The 24008-nt window shown below is 31.9% G+C and overlaps 1 protein-coding gene across 1 annotated transcript in view; it reads left to right on the top strand.

The window, feature by feature from the left end:
- Positions 1-24008, top strand: part of KLHL1 (kelch like family member 1) — a 553989-nt gene that overhangs the window by 157699 nt on the left and 372282 nt on the right. The window contains exon 2 of the mRNA XM_003765805.2: positions 4396-4578. Coding sequence (XP_003765853.1) covers positions 4396-4578 — 183 coding nt within the window. The remainder of the gene's footprint in view (positions 1-4395; positions 4579-24008) is intronic.

The raw sequence follows: 24008 nt of genomic DNA, 5'->3' as shown, positions 1-24008 counted from the left end.
GAGCCTGAAATTTCTTGCAGGAACTAAAAAGGAGGTTTTGGAAGGAAAGAAAGAGAAGAGACTGATTTGTTTCATGTTTCTTACTCTCCTAAATCTAGCTCTACATTGACCAGCAGTGTTACAAATCCCTGCAGGGATTTCTTTCAAATGGAAAAAAAGATTCAAAATGATGAAATCATGGATACTTGAAGTTTAATGTTTGCAAAGTGGTTCACACAGTCTTAAATACTATTAGATTTTCTTCACCGTTAAGAAACTTAAGATTGCTATTACTATTATATTTCTAATATACTATTCTCATATGAATTGAAATATGTCCTAAAATAAGCTCTTCTTTCTTAACTATTGTTCTTTCTCCTTCAATATCCTGTCTTGTCTATAATTTAAGACCTCCCCCCATGGAAACGGATCCATATTCATATTTGCTATTTGTTAGACATATTCAAAAATATTTTCCTTGTTCTTACATTTACAGATAGTTAAGCATTATAAGCCATGTTCCATGAGTGTAACAACTTATATATTCATTTGTAAAAAAATGACAAGAAAAGCTCAATCACTCTTTTTTACCCCTGAAACCACCAAGGCTCAAAGAATATCTACTTTATAAGTAGTTCAGTTTCAGAACAGTACTAACATCACAAGAATAGAAACTCCTTAAAGATCAAATAATGAAATGGAATCATACAGAAGAAGAAATATTCTCAGTAGTAATAAGAAGCCCCAAAAAGATGGTGGAACCCAGGAATGGAACCCAGTTCAAGATGACTTAGAATTAGTAGATTATTAGTACTATTAGTAGATAATTAGTAAATAATAACTAGATTATAGAAAGGTAATACCAGAAGTTAGTGAACTGCCCTCCTCTAGAGCTACAATTAAAGAGCAATTACTGTAGGATTTTTTAGTCTGAAAGTGTTAGGAGAGTGTAAAGGGCAGAACTCTGGAGAAGTATACTTGAAACAAGGTGTTAACTCAGTGGAATTAAGGTAATGATTCTCTAGTTTACATGTACTTAGCACTTAATATAATTCTACAAGATTGACACCTATTCTACAAGATTGATACCTATGATGATGTACTTATAATAGAGTACATAAGAGCCAAGAAGGACTGGAAGAGAGATATTCCATCTCCTACTATTGTGATGGCTGGCCTGTCCTTCTGCATTTTTTCCACTGAGACCACCGCCTTTTCCCTCCAAAAAGCAGCACCAGGTGAAGGAGACAGACTGTGAAGAAGATAATAAAGACTTTTGGACTTTGTCCCTGGAGATTCTCATGGTGATTATTCTGCTAAAATGAAGGCTGGTCCCAAGACCTCCAGAAAGCTAACTAGAACATTAAAGGAAAATCCTTGCAATTTTAAGTTCTATCATTAAAGCCTGGCACCTAGAAAATCTTCTGTATGGAAGAGGGAGTGCTTTTCTTTTCTATAACATCTGTGTCATTTTAATATAACACAACACTTAGCTATAAGTACTCAAGATATAAAAAAATATGTTAGTAATGGATATAATTACAAGGGATATTGTATAGACATCTATCTTTTGTTAATATTCAATAAAAATGGTTAATAAAAATAAAAAAGTAGTTACATAGATTTTAAATTATTTGTGTTATATAAATATCTAGGATGTAATTTTGTATTTTGATTTATCTTAGTTTACATTGGATTTATATAGTTAATTTTTAAGTAGCTGATTTTAGTAGCAGCATTCAGAGTTTATTCAAAGTTTGTATAATCTCTGCATAATTTTAAGGCTACAAATAAAATCCTATAGCTAGATTAGATCAATTTTAATTTATAATAATGGTATCTTCTGTTGATATTTATTTTCTACATAGAAACTTTCTTTGAAAGAGTTATTTTGTTCAGTTTTTCCTTACCTATCATTTACACAATATTTCTTGCCCTTCCTTGCCCTTTTTGCTGACCTTAAATAAGAAAATCTGTAGTATTCTTAAGGAAATTGCCTTTATTTCATTTGGCTTTGAGAAGTGAAAGTATATCAAATTCTACTGAATCTGAAGGCAAATTTTCATCTTTGAAGGTTACCTCTTTGTTTTCTAGTCATCATAATAGAATTATCATAGTGCAAAAAAATTGCTTCTTTATATTGTTTCTTTTTCAAGTTCTAGAAAGTTTTTTCACACCTTTCAGAGAGTTCTAACACTTTTAATATTATAGATAAATGGAAGCCTATCTGATAAGTACTATTAATATACTGGAACCAATGAGGTTGTTCTCAACTTAAAGATCTTTTTCCATTTATTGAAGTATAAGCTACTTCAGTTGTTTTACCTGCCTTATTTAAACTTGATCTTAGCACTTAGTTTTATATGCAGTGGGTGCTTAATAAATATAATAAATACATTCAAGAATTCAACATTGCTTTAGAGCCCCATGATAATTCTTAAGTATGATATTTATATTTTTTTCCCAAAAGATTCTATATCTTTCCTTAAGCTTAAAGTCTGTACTAATATTAAATTTGTTCCAAGGACTAGAAGGGGGAAAGCGTTTTAACAGTATATAAACATTATTTCAAATTCCCTTATATTTGATATAATATAATATTCAAAGTTAACTTGGAGAAAGTAAATTCTCTTAAGTTTTTACAATTTGCTTTAATGTTAGTGCCAAAAGTCTACTTCACAAAGACAAATTAGTTGGAATAGTGAGTAGAATTACTCTGCTAAATATTTTGACTTACTTTCTATGCATCTTATATGTATATACATGTTTGTACCAATAGACTATAAGTTCCATAAAGCCAGAAACTGTTTTTTGGCTTTTTTGTTGTTGTTGTATCTCTACTTCTTACCAAAATGCTATAGAATAGGTGCTTAATAACTGATTATTGACTGATTAGCTGTATCCAGCCTGTGTTAAAATGGACAAATCACATAACTCATCTGAGCCTCATCCTTAAAGGGTATGCTGATATTTGTACTACCTATTACATGGTCTTTTTGGTTTGTTTTAGTGAGGAATGCAGTTTATAAATGTTAATCATGATTATAGAATCTGAGAGTTGAAAGTGACCTCAGAAACCATTCAGTTCAACCAATGCAATAATTGGATATGAATTCCTTCTAAAGCATACTTAGAAGAAAAAAAAAAGAAAATTAAGAGCTATATCAAACTAGAATTCTAAGTCTTCCTTATTCCCTCCTTCACCCCACAAAATTAAACAGAATTAGGTGGCTGAGTATAGAGCCTAGAACTATGTAATGGCTGGACAATCATTTGGCTAGATTTTATCCTGTCAGCAGATTTGATTTTTGGGAACAGTTGAAGACTTTTAAAACCTTGAATTTCAATTTTGACTTGATTTTCTCTGGGTGGCAACAATAGCATCAGAGGAATTACAATATTGAAAGTACAGCCTTTGAGGACTATGTACTATTATTACTATGTTATAAACTATTTGAGATATTTTACCTCTGATACATAATACTCAAAGCTGATGATATGAAACAAATGATAGGAAATGAATGTCATTTGTGACTGCTTTTTAAAAACTTGCTCTTTAGAAAAGTTAGATTTTGGTTTAGTTGAGCTATTGTGGATAGATTTTAGTTCTAGTTAGTTAGTTTGTTTGATTTTATCTGGGAATATTTGCAATGTTAAGACTTTAAGGATAGGCTCATTTGGTTTACTTAAATTAGTCTTTCCAAGAATGTGAAAATTACATTCCATCTAGAAACCATATCAGTTTGTATTGTCCTCTTGGTTCCCATTTTTATCCATTTTTAGTTACTATTTCCATTTCCCTAAAATGAAGATATTCTTTTCTGCTGTTTTGTTTCTATCTGTCCTTACAAATTTGTTGAGTAACAAGAGTTAAGATTGTAAGAGTGCTAAATAAGATATGACATGAGGCTATACTACCTTATAAAATGTAATTGTTAAGCTTAAAAAACTTAAAAAATCTCATTCCTCAGTTAAAAGTTCCTACTTTTATAAAGCAGCACTTTATACAATAACCAATAAAATTGGTATCTCTTAGCACAATTATGAGAAGTATATTGAAATTAACTGTTCCCAATAACACATGAGACTAACATTAGCAATTAACTTTAGGATAAGCATGCTAATTGCTTATTAGTTCTTTCAAGCTTAATACATAGTATTTCCCTATAGGTAAGCAGAACCAATGTAAAAATGTGTTGTTTCAATCAACCAAGAAATATAGATCTTTTACAGGCCCTTTATTGCTTAGTCAAGTTAATCCTTTGAATTGTAAAGAAAAAAAAATCTGCCTTGTGTTAACATTGATGAAAGCAGAGAAAATGAATTGATTTCTCCTAATAACCTGGAGAAATCAGTGATTAGATCTGGACAATTGGTGGCACTTGATCAAAGCTACCTTATATTTGTGATTCACAGGCTGACAACAACTAGTCACTCTCTGACACCTCAAAGCGATATGGACTCTAGTAGTTCTGAGGAATTCTATCAGGCAGTACATCATGCTGAACAAACCTTCCGAAAGATGGAAAGCTACTTGAAGCAACAACAACTCTGTGATGTGATCCTGATTGTGGGTAATCGCAAGATTCCTGCTCATAGGTAGGTGATTCTTTCTTAATCATAAATGTATCCCCAAGTCATTTTCCAACTGATAAATGATCAAAGAATAAAAACACAATTTTCAGATGATGAAATTAAAGCCATTTGTAGTTATATGAAAAACTGTTCTAAATCACAATTCGTTAGAGAAATGCAAATTTAAATAACTCTGAGATAATACCTCAAGCTTCTCAAGACTGGCTAAGATGAAAGGAAAAGATAATGATAAATTTTGAAGGAGAAGGGGGAAATTGGTATACTGATGCATTGATGGTGGAGTTGTAAAATAATCCAACCATTATGGAGAGCAATGTGGAACCCAAAGAGCTATGAAACTGTTTATACCCTTTGATCCAACAGTGCTGATATTGGGTGTGAGTCCCAAGGAAATCTTAAAGGAGGAAAAGAACCCACATATGCAAAAATGTTTGTAGCTGTTCTTTATTCCTTTGATGGTAGCAAAGAACTGGAAAAGCAGTGGATGGCCATCATTTGGGGAATGGAGGAACAAGATATGATATATGAAGGTAATGGAATATTATTATTCTATAAAAAAATGATGAAGAAAATGATTTTTAGATTTACATGATTTACATGAACTGGTGCTAAGTGAAACAAGCAACCGGTAATACCTTGTACACAATAACAACAAGAATGTGCAATGAAAGGCTTGGTTCTTCTCAGTAATTCAATGATACAAAGTAATTCCAAAAGACTTTGGTCAGAAAATGTCATCTGCATTTAGAAAAAGAACCAAGGAGACTAATTGTAAATCAACACATGCCGTGGTCCCTTTTTTTTGTTTTTATTTTTTTCTCTTTCTCATGTTTTTTGCTTTTGCTCTGATTTTTCTCTACCAACACAATTAATAAAGCAATGTGTCTTAAAAATATTTTTTTAAAATCTATGGATTTCATAAAATCTTGTTGCAAGGTAACAATTTACATTTCTAAAAGATATTATATTGATTTCCTTCCTTCTTTCTTTTTTCTTTTGATCTCTCCCTTTCTTTTTTCTATCCTCTTTCCTTTCTTCTTTTTTTCCTCTTTTCTTTCTTTCTCTTTTTTCTTTCTTTCTTCTCTCTCTCTCTCTCTTTCTTTTTCTCTGCCTTTGTCTTGCTCTCTTTTTTGAGAATAACCGTGGAAATATTTAAAAAAAACCCAAATATTTTCATAAAGCATTAAGATAATTTTATTACATTTTTCAGTCATTCAGGAATATTCATAATCTTAGACATGGGAACAGAACTGGGATTAAGTTGATTTTTTTAATAGTTAGTTTCTATGTAATATGTAATATGTACTGTATGGAAGTGTCTGGGGAAATAACAAGATCTACATCTTAAAATCAACTATAACACCTTTTTTCATGTAATCATTTTCACGCAATGAAAATTCAAACATATTTTCTTATATTTTGATGCATTTCATCACTATTTAAAATATTTATTAATAGTTTTAATTATGTATGTTGGCCCTAAAGCATTTTAAAGTGAAGATACATTTAAACTTTCCTCATTTCTTGATAATTATAATTCCATAAATAAAATGTAAATTGTCTCAGATTATAATAAAGTAATATCATTTGCATTAAGAATTATATTCTGTTTAGGCCACATTCACTGAATTTGATTTGGGCTACTGCATTTATCTTTTGTAAAATTGCCCTTATGGTTTTAAGTTGGCAATCACTTAAGTTGCTTTAACTTAGGGAGCTTAACTTTTTCTGTCATAATGCTGTGTATTTAGGCTTACTTGGAAGTAGAATATTTTTCATAAGAAGGAGAATCTAGCGTGCTGAATAAATATATTTTGCTGCAACCTTTTCTTTAGTTTCCAGGATAAGGGAGTACTCTAAATTTATTTCAATAACTTTCAGAACCATAGTAAAAGGACAAAAAAGAAGATTATCAGTGTGGCTTATTGATAGGCTATAATGAGGAAAGCAGATATAGGTATCAGGAGAAAAGAATCACTGATTTTGAAAGACATACTACAACAATTTTTTGTTGTTGTTTTTGTTTTGTTTTGTTTTGTTTTTGGTGGCAGGCTATCTTGCAGATTCAAATATATGCTATAATTTTTTCTTTAAATTATTCACATACAGTAATAATTTTTAATATTACCCTTAAGAGAGTTTTGTTATTCAACCAAAAGAATATTTAGGAAACAAAATTTTTGAAAGTAGGGTTAATTAAGTTACTATCGGGGAAAAAACAAGCAAACCTTCCAAACTTGAATTTATTTTTCTTTTTTATTTTGCTGGCTAGTTAATAGAAGTTAGCTTTTGCCTAAAAAAGGGCAATGCATCTATGTTGAGAAATTTGCTTAACATCGTGGATCACAATATTTCATGTGAATTCTTATTTGAGAACTCTGAAAAACACAATAAAACTCAGATTATTTTCCCCTGAAAGAATTGTTCACTAAGGCAGAACAATTATTATTGGAGGCAGTTGTAAGTTATTGCTAATTAGTTGATTATTCAGATGTAATATAGCCTGAGTATATTTGTCAAAAGAATTAAACTAAATAGTTCCTCCAGACCACTGAATCTTTCAACTAAATCCTTTTCTGGTATATTAATTAGTATATTAACAACTTGAAAGAGGTAATAAGCCTAAAGGAAGAAAGAAAAGAAAACTCTTTTTTTATTGATAGAATAAGGCCTATAGTTTTTGTTTTGGTTTGTTTTTAAATAACAGCTGACCTAAATCTTAGAATTTCAATTTTTTTTTTTTAATAATAGCTGATCTAAATTCTGACATTCCAAATTTTCTGGATAACTTTTCAAATCCAAATAAATTTGAAGCAAAAATATTATACCATTGTGTTTTCTATCCAAAAAGATCAATGGCACTACAGATACTATTTCGCAGCAGCATTATGGCTGATCACCCTTTTCTCCTGGAAAACCTCTCCCTTCTATGTTTTTATGCCTCCTCTCTCTTCCTTCTCCATTTTTCTGTCTGTCCATGACTCATTCACTTTTGCTGGATAATCATACCTATCAGAACCACTTCCTAAGAGAATCCTGTATACTACTCAAGATTCTTTTCTAGGACTTCTTCTCTATATAGCTTTCTGAGTGATTTCAACAGCTTTTGTGGAATCAGTTATCTCCTTGGATTCCCAAATTGATCCATTACATTTCACTAATATCCTGTTTTACACTTCCGAATACCTAATGGACATATCCAACCAGATATCACATTGGTATATTGAACTTAGCATTTCCCATACTGAGTTAATTAAATTTTCCTCCCAAATCCCAACTCTTTTCTACCACCAAATCTTCAGTCTCAAGTCAAATCTCAGTGACATACATGCTTGACTCCTTACTCTCCTTCCCTCCCTTCCTATTATCTGATATCAAAATGGTTACTAAGTCTCATTTTTTTTTCTCCATAATGTTTTTCAAATTATTCCCCAAAGTACATTTGGCTCTCACTCCATTGTCACTATCTGACAATTCCTGGCATTTATTCATGGAGTGAAACTATTAATTGAATATAGAGCTAAGTGTACTTCCCAACAAGTTCTAATTTCAGTGACTTCATATTTGGTGTGCTGACCACCTAATAGAAGTTATATTTGAATTGGATTTTGTTAATAATTACTACATGGCAAAAGAAAAAAAAAATAAACCTGCATTTGTAACAGAAGCATCCAATTAGTCAACTAAATTTTTGTGGTATTTAAAAAATATTCTAGTATTGGGAACATCATTTTCCCAGGTAACAAGTTTTAAAACCTGAGTCATATCCTCCTTTCATGTCCCCCTATGTCTTCCAAATCTTATTGAATCTGTTCCCAACACCTCTCACAGCTATCTTTTCTCCATCTACACCATAACTGCCCTATTTCAAATCACTGTCTTTCTACTATTAGAATAGTATCATCTTTTGGCTCTCTGACTCAAATTTCACTTATCTATAAATCCATCCCTCAAAAGTTACCAATGTGATGTTACCAAATCGCAGTTCTGACCATGGAATCTTGCCTAATTATTTAGAATATATACGAAGTCGTCTGGATTTTAAAAAGACCTTTCATCTAGCTCACATTGTTTTATATTGTTCTCAAGAAACATGTGAGGATCTTTATCAAATTAATTACTGAATTCTAGAAATTCCCCTGATCTAGAAATCTATTTTTCTTTTCTTTTCTTTTTTTTTATTTTTTTATTTTTTTTTGCCTTTTTTCTTCTTTCTGGTGTTAGTATACAACTTAAATCAGTGTAGACAACTACCATTGTGGAAATGATCAGTACATTTTCTATGATTTATAATCATAGAGTTAGCTGATATGGTGATATGAAAATTTAAAGGGCTCAGACATTAATTGGCTAGTTCTTTTGGTATCTGCTTCATCAGACTGATTTATTATGCTGAGTGTTTTTTAAAAAAGTTTATTTGTTCCTATTCCCTACTCCCTAAATAATCAATCTTTAAATTCCCTCTAGCATTAACATTCTAGTCTTGATTTTATAATAGAAATTTTCCAAAATACTGAATGGCTACATAGCTAATACATTTAGAGTTAGGTCTCAAACATTTGTCTTCCTGATTCCAAGCTTTGCCTTTTGTCCACTTTGGTGTGTTGCCTCTTGATTTAATAACTATGTAAACAAAGAAATGATGTTAGTTTTGAATAATCTGTTGTAGATGAAGTCCTGCTGACACTTGGTGATCTCCATTTGCTTTTCTAGACATTCATTAACCATTTTTTAATATTATTTTAAATATTTTTTCAGGAACTAAATAACTGAGCTGTATTTCTTTGAAAATATTTTTGAAAACTTGAGTATTTGTTTTCCAGTCTTGCAGCACTTTTCCTTTTCTCCGGGCTCTTTCAAAGGTCACTGTAAGTGGCTCAGCAGTTCATTGGTTAATTCTTTTGGTACCTGCTTTGTGAAATAGATATTTATGCTGTCTTTTTAAGAAGTTTATTTGCTCCTATTCCTTACTCTCTAAATGATCTATCTTCAAGATCCCTCTAGCATTAACATTCTAGACTTGATTTTATAATAGAAATTTCCAAAATACTGAATGAATTATGTAAAGTAGCAATTTTAAAGATCACATTTGCAACTAAAATGTAAAAATCTTGTAAAAAAAAGAATACATGTAAGGTTGTTTTAAAAGGAAATGGTTTTGTGTTATACAGTACACACGATGAATTTATTAGCTGATTTTATTGGATTTTTTTGTATTTGGAATAAAAGAAAAATTTTCATCACTGCATTATATTCCTCTAAATAAAAGCACTTTCACGACTAATTTGTAATTTAAGGCCTTTCCTAAGCTAATACAATTTATTTAACTTGAAACTTAATTTACTGCCCTTCTAAAATTATTTCTTACAGGCTAGAGAGACATATTATATACTTCTTTGTAAAAATTACATTCATCATAGAACTAGCATCAGCATAAAGATGAGTAGTGCTTCTCAGCATAGACAATAATATATTTTTTTATATTCTCATAATGACTCACTGAATTTTTTTTTACTAATCTGTAACAGTTTGTAATAATAAATTGAGTAAGCTTATAATGAGGTAACTCCCTGTTATTGACTTCATTTTGTCTTTTTTCCCCCTCATTTCAAATTGAATAACAAAGAGAAGGAAAAAGGAAGAAAACAAATATTTATACAGTGCCTTATATGTGCTAGGCACTGTGCTAAGCAATTTTATAACTACAATCTCATTTGATACTCATAAACAAAAACATCTGGGAGTTAGATTCTATTATTATCCTTCTATTTCTAATTGAAGAAACTGAGAAGTTAAATGATTCAAGTTAAGGCACAGAATGAGGAAATGTCCAAGACATTTTGAACTCAGATCTTTTTGACTTAAGGCACCATCAATGGCTCCAGAGAGCAAAAAGCAAAAGGAGTTTATCCTTTCTTTTTTATCTCTATCCTTGTCTTTTCTATCAAAGTAATTCTTCAACAATTTCTCAGGACAAATTTTGTCTTAAAAATAAGCCTGTAGGATCTCAAAAGGAACTTGCATCATTGTACCCTCTAACATTCACCACATTTCTTTTCTTAGCTAACATCAAATTTTAAATGACAAGTGATTTGAGGCTGTCTAGTGCTTTATTAGTGGATGGAGAAATGTGATATGATCCAATTCCACATTTACAGCTGCTAGAGAAGAATGTCTGCTTCCTAGACTTTGTGACTTTCCAGTCTTCAGGCAATATAGTTGAAAGATTAATATCAGGTGACTAGAAAAGAACCTTCTTATGGCCCTTCTGCATTCAGCTCACCCTGGGAGAAATGTCCATTCTCAGTTTATCAACATGTTGGGATTTATTAGTCCATCTGTTTTCTATACTTTCTGTGATAGATTCAGTAAATGCCATTACAGTAGACAGGAACTGAAATTGATCCAGCGCCATAGTTGTTGACAAATACTAATGACTAGAGCAAAAATGATTAAATGAATAGGTGAATGTACCTTCAGAGATGTTTGTGTACATATATATGTATGTGTATATGTGTATATATCATATATATGAGACACACATTTACATATGTAAATTGTATTATAGCTACATATATCAGGCATTATATCTACATATATGTGGGTTCATGCTTACGTTTTATATATATATATATATATATATATATATATATATATATACACACATGTGGATATAGATATGACCCCATACTATTAACAATTCAATAGGCCTGGTTACTGTTGTTGAAATGTTTTGATTCTGATCAACCAGGAAAATTGCACTGAAAACCTGTTTCACAATCTGATTCAGTCTATCTTTAATATTTATGCCATACTTTAAGCCTTGTCTTTTGCTTTAGAGTGATTAAAGCATGACTGTGAACATTTGCCTCAAATCCCTGACTCAAAAATGCTAAAACTCTACTGAGGGAAATGTAGACCCATTATTTAAAAAATGTACTGTTCTGGCTTGTAAATAATTGATGAAATGTTTTGATTGTTGGAATATAAGTTTGTTATGAAACTTATAAACATTTGGATTCATTTTTATTTGATGAACCAAATAGATCAAAAAAAAATGTGCCCTTAAATGTTTCTACACAATTAAATAAACTAAGTTAAATTAAAAATTTACTAAGTGACTTTTATGGGCAGAGCATTATAACAGTTGTGGATTTTAGAATGATGAAAAATTTCATATGCTTACATCAAATAAAATAACTTACAATTAAATAGAAGGTATATAACAAGTTGCACTAATTTTATAAATAATATAGGAACAAAGTTAAAGGAAATAACAAGACACATCATTCTCAGAAAAAATGAGTGGAAGAAGGTAACAGTTTACATTGATATGTTCAGGCAATGCTTTTTGGAGTATGTTGTTGCTGAACTTGATATTGAAAGAGAAGAGGAACTTAAATGAATGAATATATGTAGGCAGTGTATTCTAGATATGGGGATTGTCTTATGAATGCAAAAATGATGGGAGAAGGCAGGAACAGGTCAGAGAATAGTTATTAGTTTAAATTTTGATTGAACACACATCACGGGAAATAGTGTAAAGTAATTCTGAAAGATACCGAGACAAGGTAGCCCAGTGAAAGGACCTGAGTTCCAATCCAATCACAAACACTTACAAGCTGTGTGACCCTAGACTAGTCACTTAACCCTATTTATTTCATTTTATTCTTCTGGAAAATAAGCTGGAGAAGAAAAGGAAAAATGATTTCAGTATCTTTGCCAAGAAAATCCTTAATGGGATTACGAAGGAAGCCATTAAATGAGTAGCCAGGCAGACACAAGGAAAATTAGAAAAGAACTGTCACAAAATCCAAAAAGAGTTGTGGCTCTCAAGGAAAGGTGGGAGTGGGAGGATTTGCCACAGCCAACAGTGTCAAATGACAGCAAAAAAATTTGAAAAAGAATTAGGACTGAGGAGAGGTTCATTTGCTTCTTAAGAAATCATGGCTGGGGGGGGAGTGGGGAGGAGGTGTGCATTTTCAGTAGAACAGTGGAAGCAGATAAGGAAATAGAACCAGTGAGTATAAACTATTTCTGGAAATTTATCAGGGAAGTAGAGCTAGAACTTGAGGGAATTGTGGGATGAAAAAAGCTTTGTTTCTTTGGTTGTTTCTGGTTTTTAAAATGTAGAAAAGATATGGATTTGTTTATAATTAGAAATGAAGGTGCCAGTAAAGACCAAAAATTGCTATTTGTGCATGTGTGTATGTGTGTATGTGTGTGTGTGTGTGTGTGTGTGTTTGTGTGTATTTGTATACACCAAGAGAGAGACACAGATCTGTTACTGACTGATCAGTAACAAAAGGTTTTAAAGGAAATAATCCAGTATGGGATCAAGAAGAAAAATTAACCTTGCTGATAAAGAAGTCTGTCTTATGTTCAAATACTAAAGAGAGAATTAAGAGTATGGGTGAGAACATAGATACATTCTGAGATATGGAAGAAGAGATCAGACCATTTTTAGCAAATGCCTCATGCAACATGGACCTTGAAAAAAAAATCAAGGCTTCTTGCTCACTTCTCACTGAAAAGGTAGTACCATTGCTAGGTTATATTAAGTCAACTAGAAAGCTTTCTTTGTAGTAATGTCACTTCGGATCAATTCTAAGACTTCAGATATAGTTGCTTCTTGAATGTGAACAAATTATAGATACATTATGTGTAATATGGGCAAAATAATGCAATGATAGTATAATTTTCCAACAAAAACGTATCATTTATGGGAATGGGGGAAGTGTCTCATAGTGATAAAAAACAAGTACCTGAATTCCTAAGGCAGCTTTTCTTCTCATCACCCCCTCAGTTCAAGGTTAACACCAATCTGAAATACTAGGCAACTAATTGTCCTATTGATTAGACTAGAGACAGGGAGTCAGGATGATATCTTAATAACAATAATGACAAAATCAAGTGCAAGTGATATAATGTAATGTGGAATCTATAGTGACAGTGCGAGTTTTCTTATTTTCCACTTTTTTCCCCACAAAATTGTAGAGTGGGTTACTGCCACAGGCATTGAACAACAACAACAACAACAACAAAAACCCAAAATCTTTAGCTCTTGCCATAGCTACATAATACTGTATTAGTTTATAATTGGAAAAGAATTCTATAGCAGACTTGATATTAGTATAAACTGTAAAAACATGAGCATAAAGGTAGTTTTCTTTTTTTCTTGGAAGCTCCTGCCTTTTCATGGATAGACAACTGTAACTAGTTTATAGATATTGATATGTATCCTGTCTCAAATATTTAATAGCAACATAATGATGGGCATGTTTTTTAACTTCTCATAATCTCAATTTCTTTAACTAAAGAATAATATGGATTCAGAAACAAATTTGATATTTGAGGTCATAAAATCCAATCTCTTTACTTGGATAGAAGAAGGAATTTGGTGAAAATTTAACACTTTATAGTTAATAGAATAATGAGCTCATGTAAGGATGACTTGAGTTCTAATCTCATCTTTTACAATTAGCCTCTGTGTGTCCCTGGAAAGGGTAATTAATTTTCTGAATCGTAAACTCCTTAGTAGTAAAGTGGGAATAATAATAGCTTTGGTACCTATCTCATAGGATTGTTGTGAGACTCAAAGGAGATGAAGTAAATAAAGTCCTTTGAAAAATCTTAAATAGCTTTCCATTAGTTATTATTATTGATTGGAAACAACATTAATGCTTATTATATGCCAGACTTTGTCCAAGGAATATACATAAACCCACTGTCTAGGCTCATGAAGCTTATATTCCTTTAGGGAAGATATGGCCTATTCTGATCTTTTCTAGATGCTAGCATATCTCCTTAAATTGCTTTAAGTGTCTCTGTGTATATGTTTGTGCATAATATTTGTGTTAGTGTTTTTACTACCCAATAGAATATAAGCATCCTGAGAGCAGGGACTATTTCATTTTTAGCCTTAAACACATAATAGGTGCTTAATAAGTGCTTGTTGAATGAATATATGGATAAGTGATAAATGGGAGATTTTACAAAATAAAAGAAACTTTTTTAAAGTATCTCCTTTACTGGTGTTATGTTCAGGTACCAGCAAATTATCAAAACACAAATGTAATCTTAGAAAATGGCATATTTATTAAGATACATGTTTCTGTAAAGGTATGTGCAAAAAAAAAGTAGTGGAAAACAAGGGAATGAGACTAACAAGTGAATATGGAAGATTTTTTTTTGAGTAAAACACAGTGTTTATTACCATATTTACTTTAAAAAAGAAAAGCTTCTGAGAGCTTCTCCTGTTAAAACAAAAAGCTTCTGAGAGCTGCTCCTGTTAACTTAAAAATTCCTTCACATCACTCACCACTTAATATTTTTATCCATTTGAAGTCATAGTTCTTGAATAATGACAAATCTTCTGATTTAGCCCTTTCAATCAGATTGTTCACGACTTCTATCTTTCCTTTTATATAAATAAGGTCAATCCATATGTGTAGCATAGCTGAGTCTCTTTACAGACCGACACAAACTCATGAGCAGGTCAACTTGGATGAGACAAAAAGAAAATGTCAAATGTCTCCATAAAGCACTGGGAGCTAGAGAAGAAAAAAATTCAGAATGAATGGTGTTTGCTTTAGAATAATCCTTAATAAAAAAGCATTTGTTTGGATGTCCACAGAAGCATCGTTAAAAATTAATAAGCCTTGGCATGATCAAGTGTTTTTCAAGGGGAAAAAAAAAAACATGTTCTTTTCCTCCAAAGAGAACACTGTAATGACTATTTTAGTTCCTTGTACCCAGCATCCATCCCTCAACTCCCTAAGCTTAGACTAATCTCTAGTTAAAAGCTTAACTTTCCTCTCTAAAGAATTTTAACCTGAGTTCTAAGAACTTTTAAAGTATTTTTTATCTATATTCCTATGTAATTGCTTTCTTTTGTCATGTTCCATTTTATTTTATGCATTTAAAAACATTATTCCAGGGGGCAGGTAGATAGTGCAGTGGATGAAGCAAAGGCCCAGGAGTCAGGAAACCTGAGTTCAAATACTTGTCTCAAACACTTAACAGGTACTAGGTGTATGACCCTGGGCAAGTCACTTAATCCTAATTGGTTCACCAATTAGGATTGGTTCACTTTCTTCTTAAAAATTTTAAAATAATAATAGCATTTTATTTTTCAAAACGCATACAAAGATAATTTTCAAAATTTATCCTTGTAAAACCTTGTGTTGCAAATTTTTCTTCCTCCCTCTCCACCTCCCCCCTTCCTCTACAGAGCAAATAGGTTAAACATGTGCAGTTCTTCTAAAGATATTTCCATATTTATCATGATACACAAGAAAAATATGATCAAAAAGGAGAAAATAAGAAAGAAAAAAGCAAGCAATCAAACAAAGAACAACAAAGTTGAAAATACTATGTTGTGATCATATTCATTCTCTATAGTCATCTCACAAATCTATTGGAATTGCCTTGAATCACCGTATGGATGAAAAAAGCCGAGTCCATCATGGTTGATCATCATATAATCTTGTTGTTGTAGTGTAAAATGTTCTTTTTCACTTAGCTTTTACTTCATGTAAGTATCTCCAGGCCTTTCTGAAATCATCCTTCTGACTGTTTCTTATAGAACAATAATATCCCCTTTCATTCATATACCATAACTTACTCGGGCATTCCCCAACTGATGGGCATCCACTCACTACAAAAAGGGCTGCTACAAACATTTCTTTGCACATGCAGGTCCTTTTCCCTTATTTATGGTTTCTTTGGGATATACACCAAGAATGTCTTAATTTTAACCACTATATATTCTAAGAGTTCGATCCTTAGGTAGAAAGAACTCTTGTATTTTTTCACAGCATAAGCATCTTAGCATCATGTCACTATTGATGCTATTCTCACTATCTTTAATACCTAAGTCCTTATAAATAAACCTTTATTTTTTGACTCTATTACTAGCATACTAGCTTCTGGTTTTTTTTGTTTTTTTTTTTTTAATCTCCCTTTCCCTTGCTTCATTTATGTTCAGCAATTGAATATTCCAATGTGACTAGTTTGCTTCCTCTGGTTTGAATAATACTAACATTATACAAGCTTTGTTACTGACAAGCAGTAAATAAGCTATTGATGACAGGAACTAAACATGTCTATTGCTTCAATCATTATTAATAGCAAGCCTGTGGTCTCATCAAAGTCATTTCTTACTATACTGGCATAAATAGTATAGCCAATGAGTATATATAAATGGTTCAAGCCAGCAAGCACATTTGCTTGTAGTCTTTTCTTTTGATTTTATTAAATAGTTTGGTCAAATGCCAGCCTATCACTTACATACACATGTAAGACCTCAAGGGAACAAGCCACTAATGTAATACAAACATAACAGATATAATTACAGGGAGAAAGTGACAACTTCATGGAAGTATAAACTGGATAAGCACAGGTAACAGTAGCCATCTGTTACCTTTAATGAGAAAAAAGTTTCACTTGAGAGCAAGTAGAAACCTAGAGAGAAAGGTGATGACTGCAGCATTCTGCTATGTGATCCCAGTTGTTAGTAGCACAGGGATATTTTGTTGGTGAATATATCATAAGTACATGCATATAAATCAAAAATAGGGGTGTATGTAGCGTATGCTCTGCAACAAAGGAATTGAGAATAGTGTTTGTAAATGTCTGTATGGTTCTATGCAAAATACATTTTAGCTTCTACCTCCCAGCAACTAACTTTCCTCTTCATTGCAAGCTCGGAACTGAGTCAGCTCCTTATAGACTTAGAGATCCTCAGAGAACAGCAAACATATGGTATTTCATGCTTTAAAAAACAAATCAGAAATCGAATCAGTAGTTCAGTAGATGAAAAATAAACTAGCAGTGTACTTGGTAATAATAAATTCAGTATTTTTGAGCAAAATAGGGAAAAAATCCTCTTTTTAAAATATGAGATTTTACTATATACAATTGCTATATACAAATACATGATTTACCATATACTATATATACTTCTACCTTGCTTCCCAAGTACATATGTTAATGAAATATAAATAATATTAAATGTGAAAAATAAATTGTCAAATTGTATCAATCCTTTTTTTCTAATGTAGCAAAAAAAAATGTACCACTCACATTTCCTTTATTCTTTTGATTAATGCCTTAGACATTAACAATATTTGGGGTCCTGAATATGCAAAGCACAGAACAATTCAGTCAGAGCTAGAAAAAAAAATCTAAAACCTTTCTAAGTCTGTTTATATTAATATTAGCTGCCATGGGTGAAATAAGAGAACCAAGCTGAACTCTGGGGACACATCTATCCTTCAAATGACAATAATAGATCAAGATCACATAAGAAACACAGCTACTGGAACATTTTAATTGCTCCCACTAACAGAGTATCATTATGTGTCACCAATTTTTCCCATTCAGAGTCAAAAGAAATAAGATTCAATAGATGACAGACATGCAAATATTTGTTTATAAATCAACCTTAATTGGCTGTCTTGCAAAGTAAAGAAAATAATGAGTGAGGCTCCTGTAGATTAGAAGTGAGAAAGGAATTACTTCTCCAGAGGAAATCTATGACCACAATAGTAGTCCTAGAGTAATGAAAAATGACTATTCTTATAAAGATATATTTTATAACATTACTGCAAATTCAGATTGGGTTCTATATTGAAAATTATTTTAATGATAGACAACATAGAATAAAGAAAAAAAAGAAAGAAATGATGTATCCATGTAAACCACAAACAATCTTTTTTTTTTTAAATCAGCTATTTTCCAAGAAGTGTGTTATTTGCTAGGGATACAAGCACAAGGATAAAGTCATCTCTACTCTTAAAAAGCTGCTATGTGTAAATTTTTTAATGTATATACATTTAATGTATATACATACATATACATACACATACATATATATAATTATGTAAGCTATAAATATATAATTGCAATATAACTATTTTTATATTAATATATTGATTGACATATAATAGTTATATATACATATATGGATGTGTGTGTCTATGCACACAATAGTTAAATCCAAGTTAATTTAGCAAAGTGGTAATGTGCAGTTGGAGAATAAGGAAAGATTTCACAAAGAAGAAGTTATTTGAATTACATTTTTATTTATTTATGTTTTAATAATAGCTTTTAATTTTTGAAAATCACGTTAAGATATTTTTAAAATTCATCCTTGCAAAATCTTGTGCTCCACATTTTCTCCTTCCTTTTCCCCATTCTCTTCTCTAGACATCAATTAATACAATAAATGTAAAACATGTGCAATTCTTCTATGCATATATCCACAGTTATCATACTACACAAGAAAAATCAGATCAAAAAGGAAAAACATGAGAAAAGAAAAAAGCAAGCAAATAACAATAAAAATGTTGAAAATACTATGTTGTGATTCACATTCAGTTCTCACAGTCCTCTCTCTGGATGCAGATGGCTCTCTTCCTCATAAGTCCACTTAAACTGGCCTGAATCACATCACTGTTGAAAAGAGCCAAGTCCATCAGAGTTGATCATTGTATAATCTTTCTGTTGCCCTATATAATGTTCTCCTGGTTCTGCTTATTTCACTTAGCATCAGATCATGTAAGTCTCACTAAGCCTCTCTGAAATAATCCTGCTGATCATTTCTAATAAAACAATAATATTCCATAACATTCATATACTATAACTTATTCAGCCATTATCCAACTAATGGACATCCACTCAGTTTCCAGTTTCTACCCATTACACAAAGGGCTGCCACATTTTTGCACATGTAGATCCCTTTCCCTTTTTTATGATCTCTTTGGGATATAAGTCCAGTAGAAACACTGCTGGATCAAAGAATATGCACATTTTGATAGTCCTTTGGGCATATTGAACTACATTTTTTTTTAAAGGGAAGGAATTTATGAGATGGTAGTAACGAGAAATATATTCTTACTCATAGAGGATGGCTAATTGAAAGATAAGAAGAAGAAGAGGCTTAATGTTGTAAATAAGAAACCAAGAGAATAGTTTGGAAAAAATCATACAGCAGGGGAAAGGGAGTGATCTCGAATGAGGTTGGAAAGATAATTTGAGGCAAGATTTTGTTGTACTTTAAAAAGTAAATAAAAGACTTTGAATTTTTCCTACACATAATAGAAAGTTATTAGAATTCATTGATTAAGGGAGTCGCATGATATTTCTGTTTAAGAAATTGACTGGGGGGGGGATAGGGGGAGGGAGAGGGCACATATCAGTAATTATAATAGGCTGGAGTGGGGAAGAGGCTTGACAAAGAGATATCAACTTGCAGGGTGTTGAAAGAGCCCTGTCAATTGGTGATGAGTACTTGGACATTTATAAAGGTGAATACTAGAACATGTCTAGTATTCACTAGATACTATAATCCAGATAAAGGGTGAGATGCAAAAGATATGAAAATAGCAACTGAAGGATTAAGCAGTTGATTAAATATATGGATTAAGAGAGACTGAGGAGTTCAGGGTAATGAAAGAAAAGATCATTTTGGGAAATTGGAAGGGTGATGGGACTAACAATGAAAATAGTTTGAAGAAAGGAAGGTTTAGGGAAAAAGATATTGAGGTCAATTTTAGACAAATTGAATTTAGAACTTATCTAAGACACTGAGTTTGAAATGTCCAGTAGGAAATCGATTATATGGGAATAAAGCTCAGGTGAGGTAGACCATGACTAAATATATCCAAAGTGAAATTAATGTTTTAACTGATGGGGTGAACCTTGAAGCTGTTCTCTGACTTTGGGGGAAGCTCTTGAGGGTCTCTCCTTGTACTCTGGAGAAACTCTTCTCTGGGACAGACTTGCCTCAGGGAATCAAGATAAAGTGATTTCATTCTGTTATCTTGGTGGGACTAGCTACTCCCACTATTGAGTTGAGTTCAGGACCACTCCTATTTAGTCCAGGCTGGAGATCTGAACTTGATACATCTATTGAACTGAAAATTGGCTCAGAACCACTCCCAGTAAGTGGTCTCCTTCTACTGGAAATCTAGGCCTGGAGGCAGTAATCTTATTCAATTCAGATCTCTTTTAAAGGGCAACTTTGGGGCTCATTTCTTTGCAGAGGTCCAAAATCAGGACCATACCAGGCCAAGGAACCCTTCTCTCTCCTTGGCATAGCTGCCTACAAGGACCCTGCCTGCTGAGAAGACACCTTCTTCTCAGTGTTAATATCCCTCTTTATCTCTCTCTCTCTGCCAGGATTTCTCTGCTAAACCTTTACTTCTCTGTTAGATCTTGCCACTGTCAGCCTCCTAGCAAAAAGGTGACTTCTCAGTGCCAATAAACTTCTTTTGGCCAGTCTAATTTTTTGGGTTTATGAATTCTTTCATGTTGGATCTGTGCCGACCAGAAGGAGTTCCCACACTCTCTGCCCTGTGCCAAACCTCATCACAACCATAGGGACTGCTGAGATTATCAATAAAAAGCTTATAGATAAATAATAGAAGAGGGCCTAGCAAGAAACTTTAAGAAAGGGTGTGATAATTATGAACTGGAGAAAGAGATTGAGAGGCTTTGTTTAGTTTTATAATAACACTTCTTAGAAGAGCTAAAGGTAAATTTGAGGGAGTTAAGGGTTTTTTGTTTTGTTTTGTTTTGTTTTGCTTTTTTTTCTTCACTCTTTCCATTATTGATATTATTCCAAAGTACTCTGACCTTTTGGTTATCAGGGTAAGTAGTGTCTCCTTTAATTTTCTTTGAAGCTGTACAGATTGAATCTAGTTATAATACTGCTCCATGTTCTCCATGAAAAAAGCTATGGGAGAAGCTCAAATCTTCTGACTCTCTAATAAAATAAAACTTTAAAATTGCCTGAAAGTTCCTATTCCCACTATTGGGGATGATTAATATCAGCTGATAGTTCCCCAAATATCCTCCTACCAATCCCCCACATACACCTTTCCTAGAATAAATCAGTGCCAACCTCTGAATCTTGATCTTCACATCAGGTCCAAACTCCAGACTCTATTACTCTCTACTCCTACTCATCATCCCTTACCTAATTTTGCTTGATCCAGATAATATTCATTTAAAAAATCATCAGACATTAAAGGTTTTGGTGCCTTCTTCCACCATTGTCATCAGAGTTCTTTTTATTATCCTTAAGTGCCATCTTATTGTAACTATTTAATCTCAATAAAATTAACTTTTTTATGTTCTCTCTGTTTTTTTCTCTCTTGAATTGATCCTTCCTTTTGACTTCAACTTAGAATAGGGAAACTCCTTCAAATTCCATTAAAACAGTCCTTGTGCCTTCCTGATACTATATGGGACAACTTACAGGGAAGAGATGTGGTTTCCTTCATTTCGGGGCTCAGAGTCTTAGGACAATTCTAATGGAAATACATGAAATATGTTTCAAAAATACCTACCTGTATGAAACATTGTTGCTATTGTTTTGATTGTGCCCTTTGCCAGTTTTTGTTATCTTGTAAACTGGTGTGAAATAATAGATTTCCATCAGCAGGGGAGCATTTTGAATGTGCAGCCTAATTCATTAACAGAAGAGAATAAATATGAAACAAAGACATTTGGTAATAGAGACTCATATTTGAATGGATTTTTATTTAAGATAAATAAAATCAATTTAAATCATAATTTAAATAACTCGTCAGAAAGACAGTGTTAAAATTTTTCAACAATTTGTTCATTGCCATTTTTTTACATGCTTGATACACATTTCTCATCCACTCAGACATTTAGGTTTCATAAATAGAAGGCATATAATATGCATTTTTGAACATTGATTTATGTTGTTTTTTTAAAAATAAGTTTTAAATGCATCAGAAAATTTGATATGAATTTCCCAAAATATCTAAATAAATACCTCTGATTGAATTGATTCAATCAGAAGAATTTAGAAAGTTTGTTTTTTTTGTGTTTTTTTTTTTTTTTTTTTTTTTTTTTTTTTTTTTTTTTTTTTTTTGGTCATGCAGCATCTAGAGGACAATAGGCATTAATAAAATAAAACTGAGTAGGAGGTTTTGTTTTTGTTTCTGTTTTTGGCTTCATCCAGTTTGAGTAAAATATTGAGTTTATTATTTATAATAAAGGAAGTAATACTAGGGAAGTAATAGGTTATAACTATTGAAACTCTTCGCTGAATAAGATTGTGTAGTGTAATGAAAAAAATGCTCTCTCTGATGCTTATTTCCTGGATGATGTTTGATAAGTGAATTCTCCTCCATAGGCTGTAATTTTTATATCTGAAAAAATAGGGGGATTAGACTAAAATTTATCTAAGGTCCCTGTTGATTCTAATATAATTTGGCTGTGACTGTTAAGAAATATTTTATTTCGAGGTATAAAGGCAGGCTGTTGGAGAACCACTATATTAAGAGATTGGAAAGAGTTTAAAGACACCTCATAGGAAACAGAAAACAAGAGATTAGGGATGAGGGGAAGCATTAGAAGATGGAACCTTTGCAACAAAGGTAAGAGTATACAATTAAAGGATAAGTTTAACAGACTCAAAAAGTGAAGAGAGGTTAAAGAGCATTAGGACTGAGAAAAGACTTTTTGGATTTGATTTTTCAGACATCATTTATTACTTTTGAGGGAGTGTTTTCAGTAATCAGGTCATTAAAATGTTTCCTAAGTCTTAAAAATACAAACTTGAAAAAATTGGTTTTAAAAAAAAGCCATCCTGATTTTTGTCTTTACCATTCAAATTGGATACTGTTTTAGAATGACTAAATTATGAACATTTATTCATTGTGAGGTCATTAAATTGAGAATAATTGATCAGTATCCATTTGTAAAAGTGTTGTCACAATGGATCCACAAGTTAATATATTTTTCTAACATACACTGAAGATTTTAATAATATGAAATCTCTAAGGAGTTTAGAAAATAAATTATGTATTATTCAGTGTTGCATAAAATGACATTAATTCAAATGATAAGGATTATTCTGGAGTGGAATGATTAAAATTCTTGAATGAATGGTGGATAATAATGTCACCTACATACCATGGGGGTTGTGAGGATAAAAAAAGATATTTTAAAGCTCATTGCAATCACTTTATGCTATTAAAAATGTTTAGGTAGAGGGAAACTATTGGGTTTATATTTTTGCTTTGGGAAATAAAATTGCCATATTTCTTTTACCCCTTAAAAAAATAGCTAGTCCTTAACAACATGAGGAAAGCTTCAGGAATGTAATTAAGAGAGCATGGTACTTAGGACTGATAACTTTTCAGGTTTCCATGAGAGTTCCATGAGTCCATGAGTATCCATGAGATACTGCCTTAAATAATACCATTTGATAACTGTTGTTTATTCTAATGGTTAGTGATTTCAGTGTATTATAGTATCTCAAAAGATGGCTTAAATCACACAGATATACACAAATGCTTAACTCTGTAGCAGGTGAATGATTTTATAACAGACCCAATAGATTGTTTCTGCTTCATCGATAATCAGAGTAAGGATGACAGGATGGATAT

Source organism: Sarcophilus harrisii, chromosome 3 (genome assembly GCF_902635505.1).
Source record: "Sarcophilus harrisii chromosome 3, mSarHar1.11, whole genome shotgun sequence".
Taxonomy (NCBI): Eukaryota; Metazoa; Chordata; class Mammalia; order Dasyuromorphia; family Dasyuridae; genus Sarcophilus; species Sarcophilus harrisii.
This window is presented reverse-complemented; position numbering and strand designations above follow the sequence as displayed.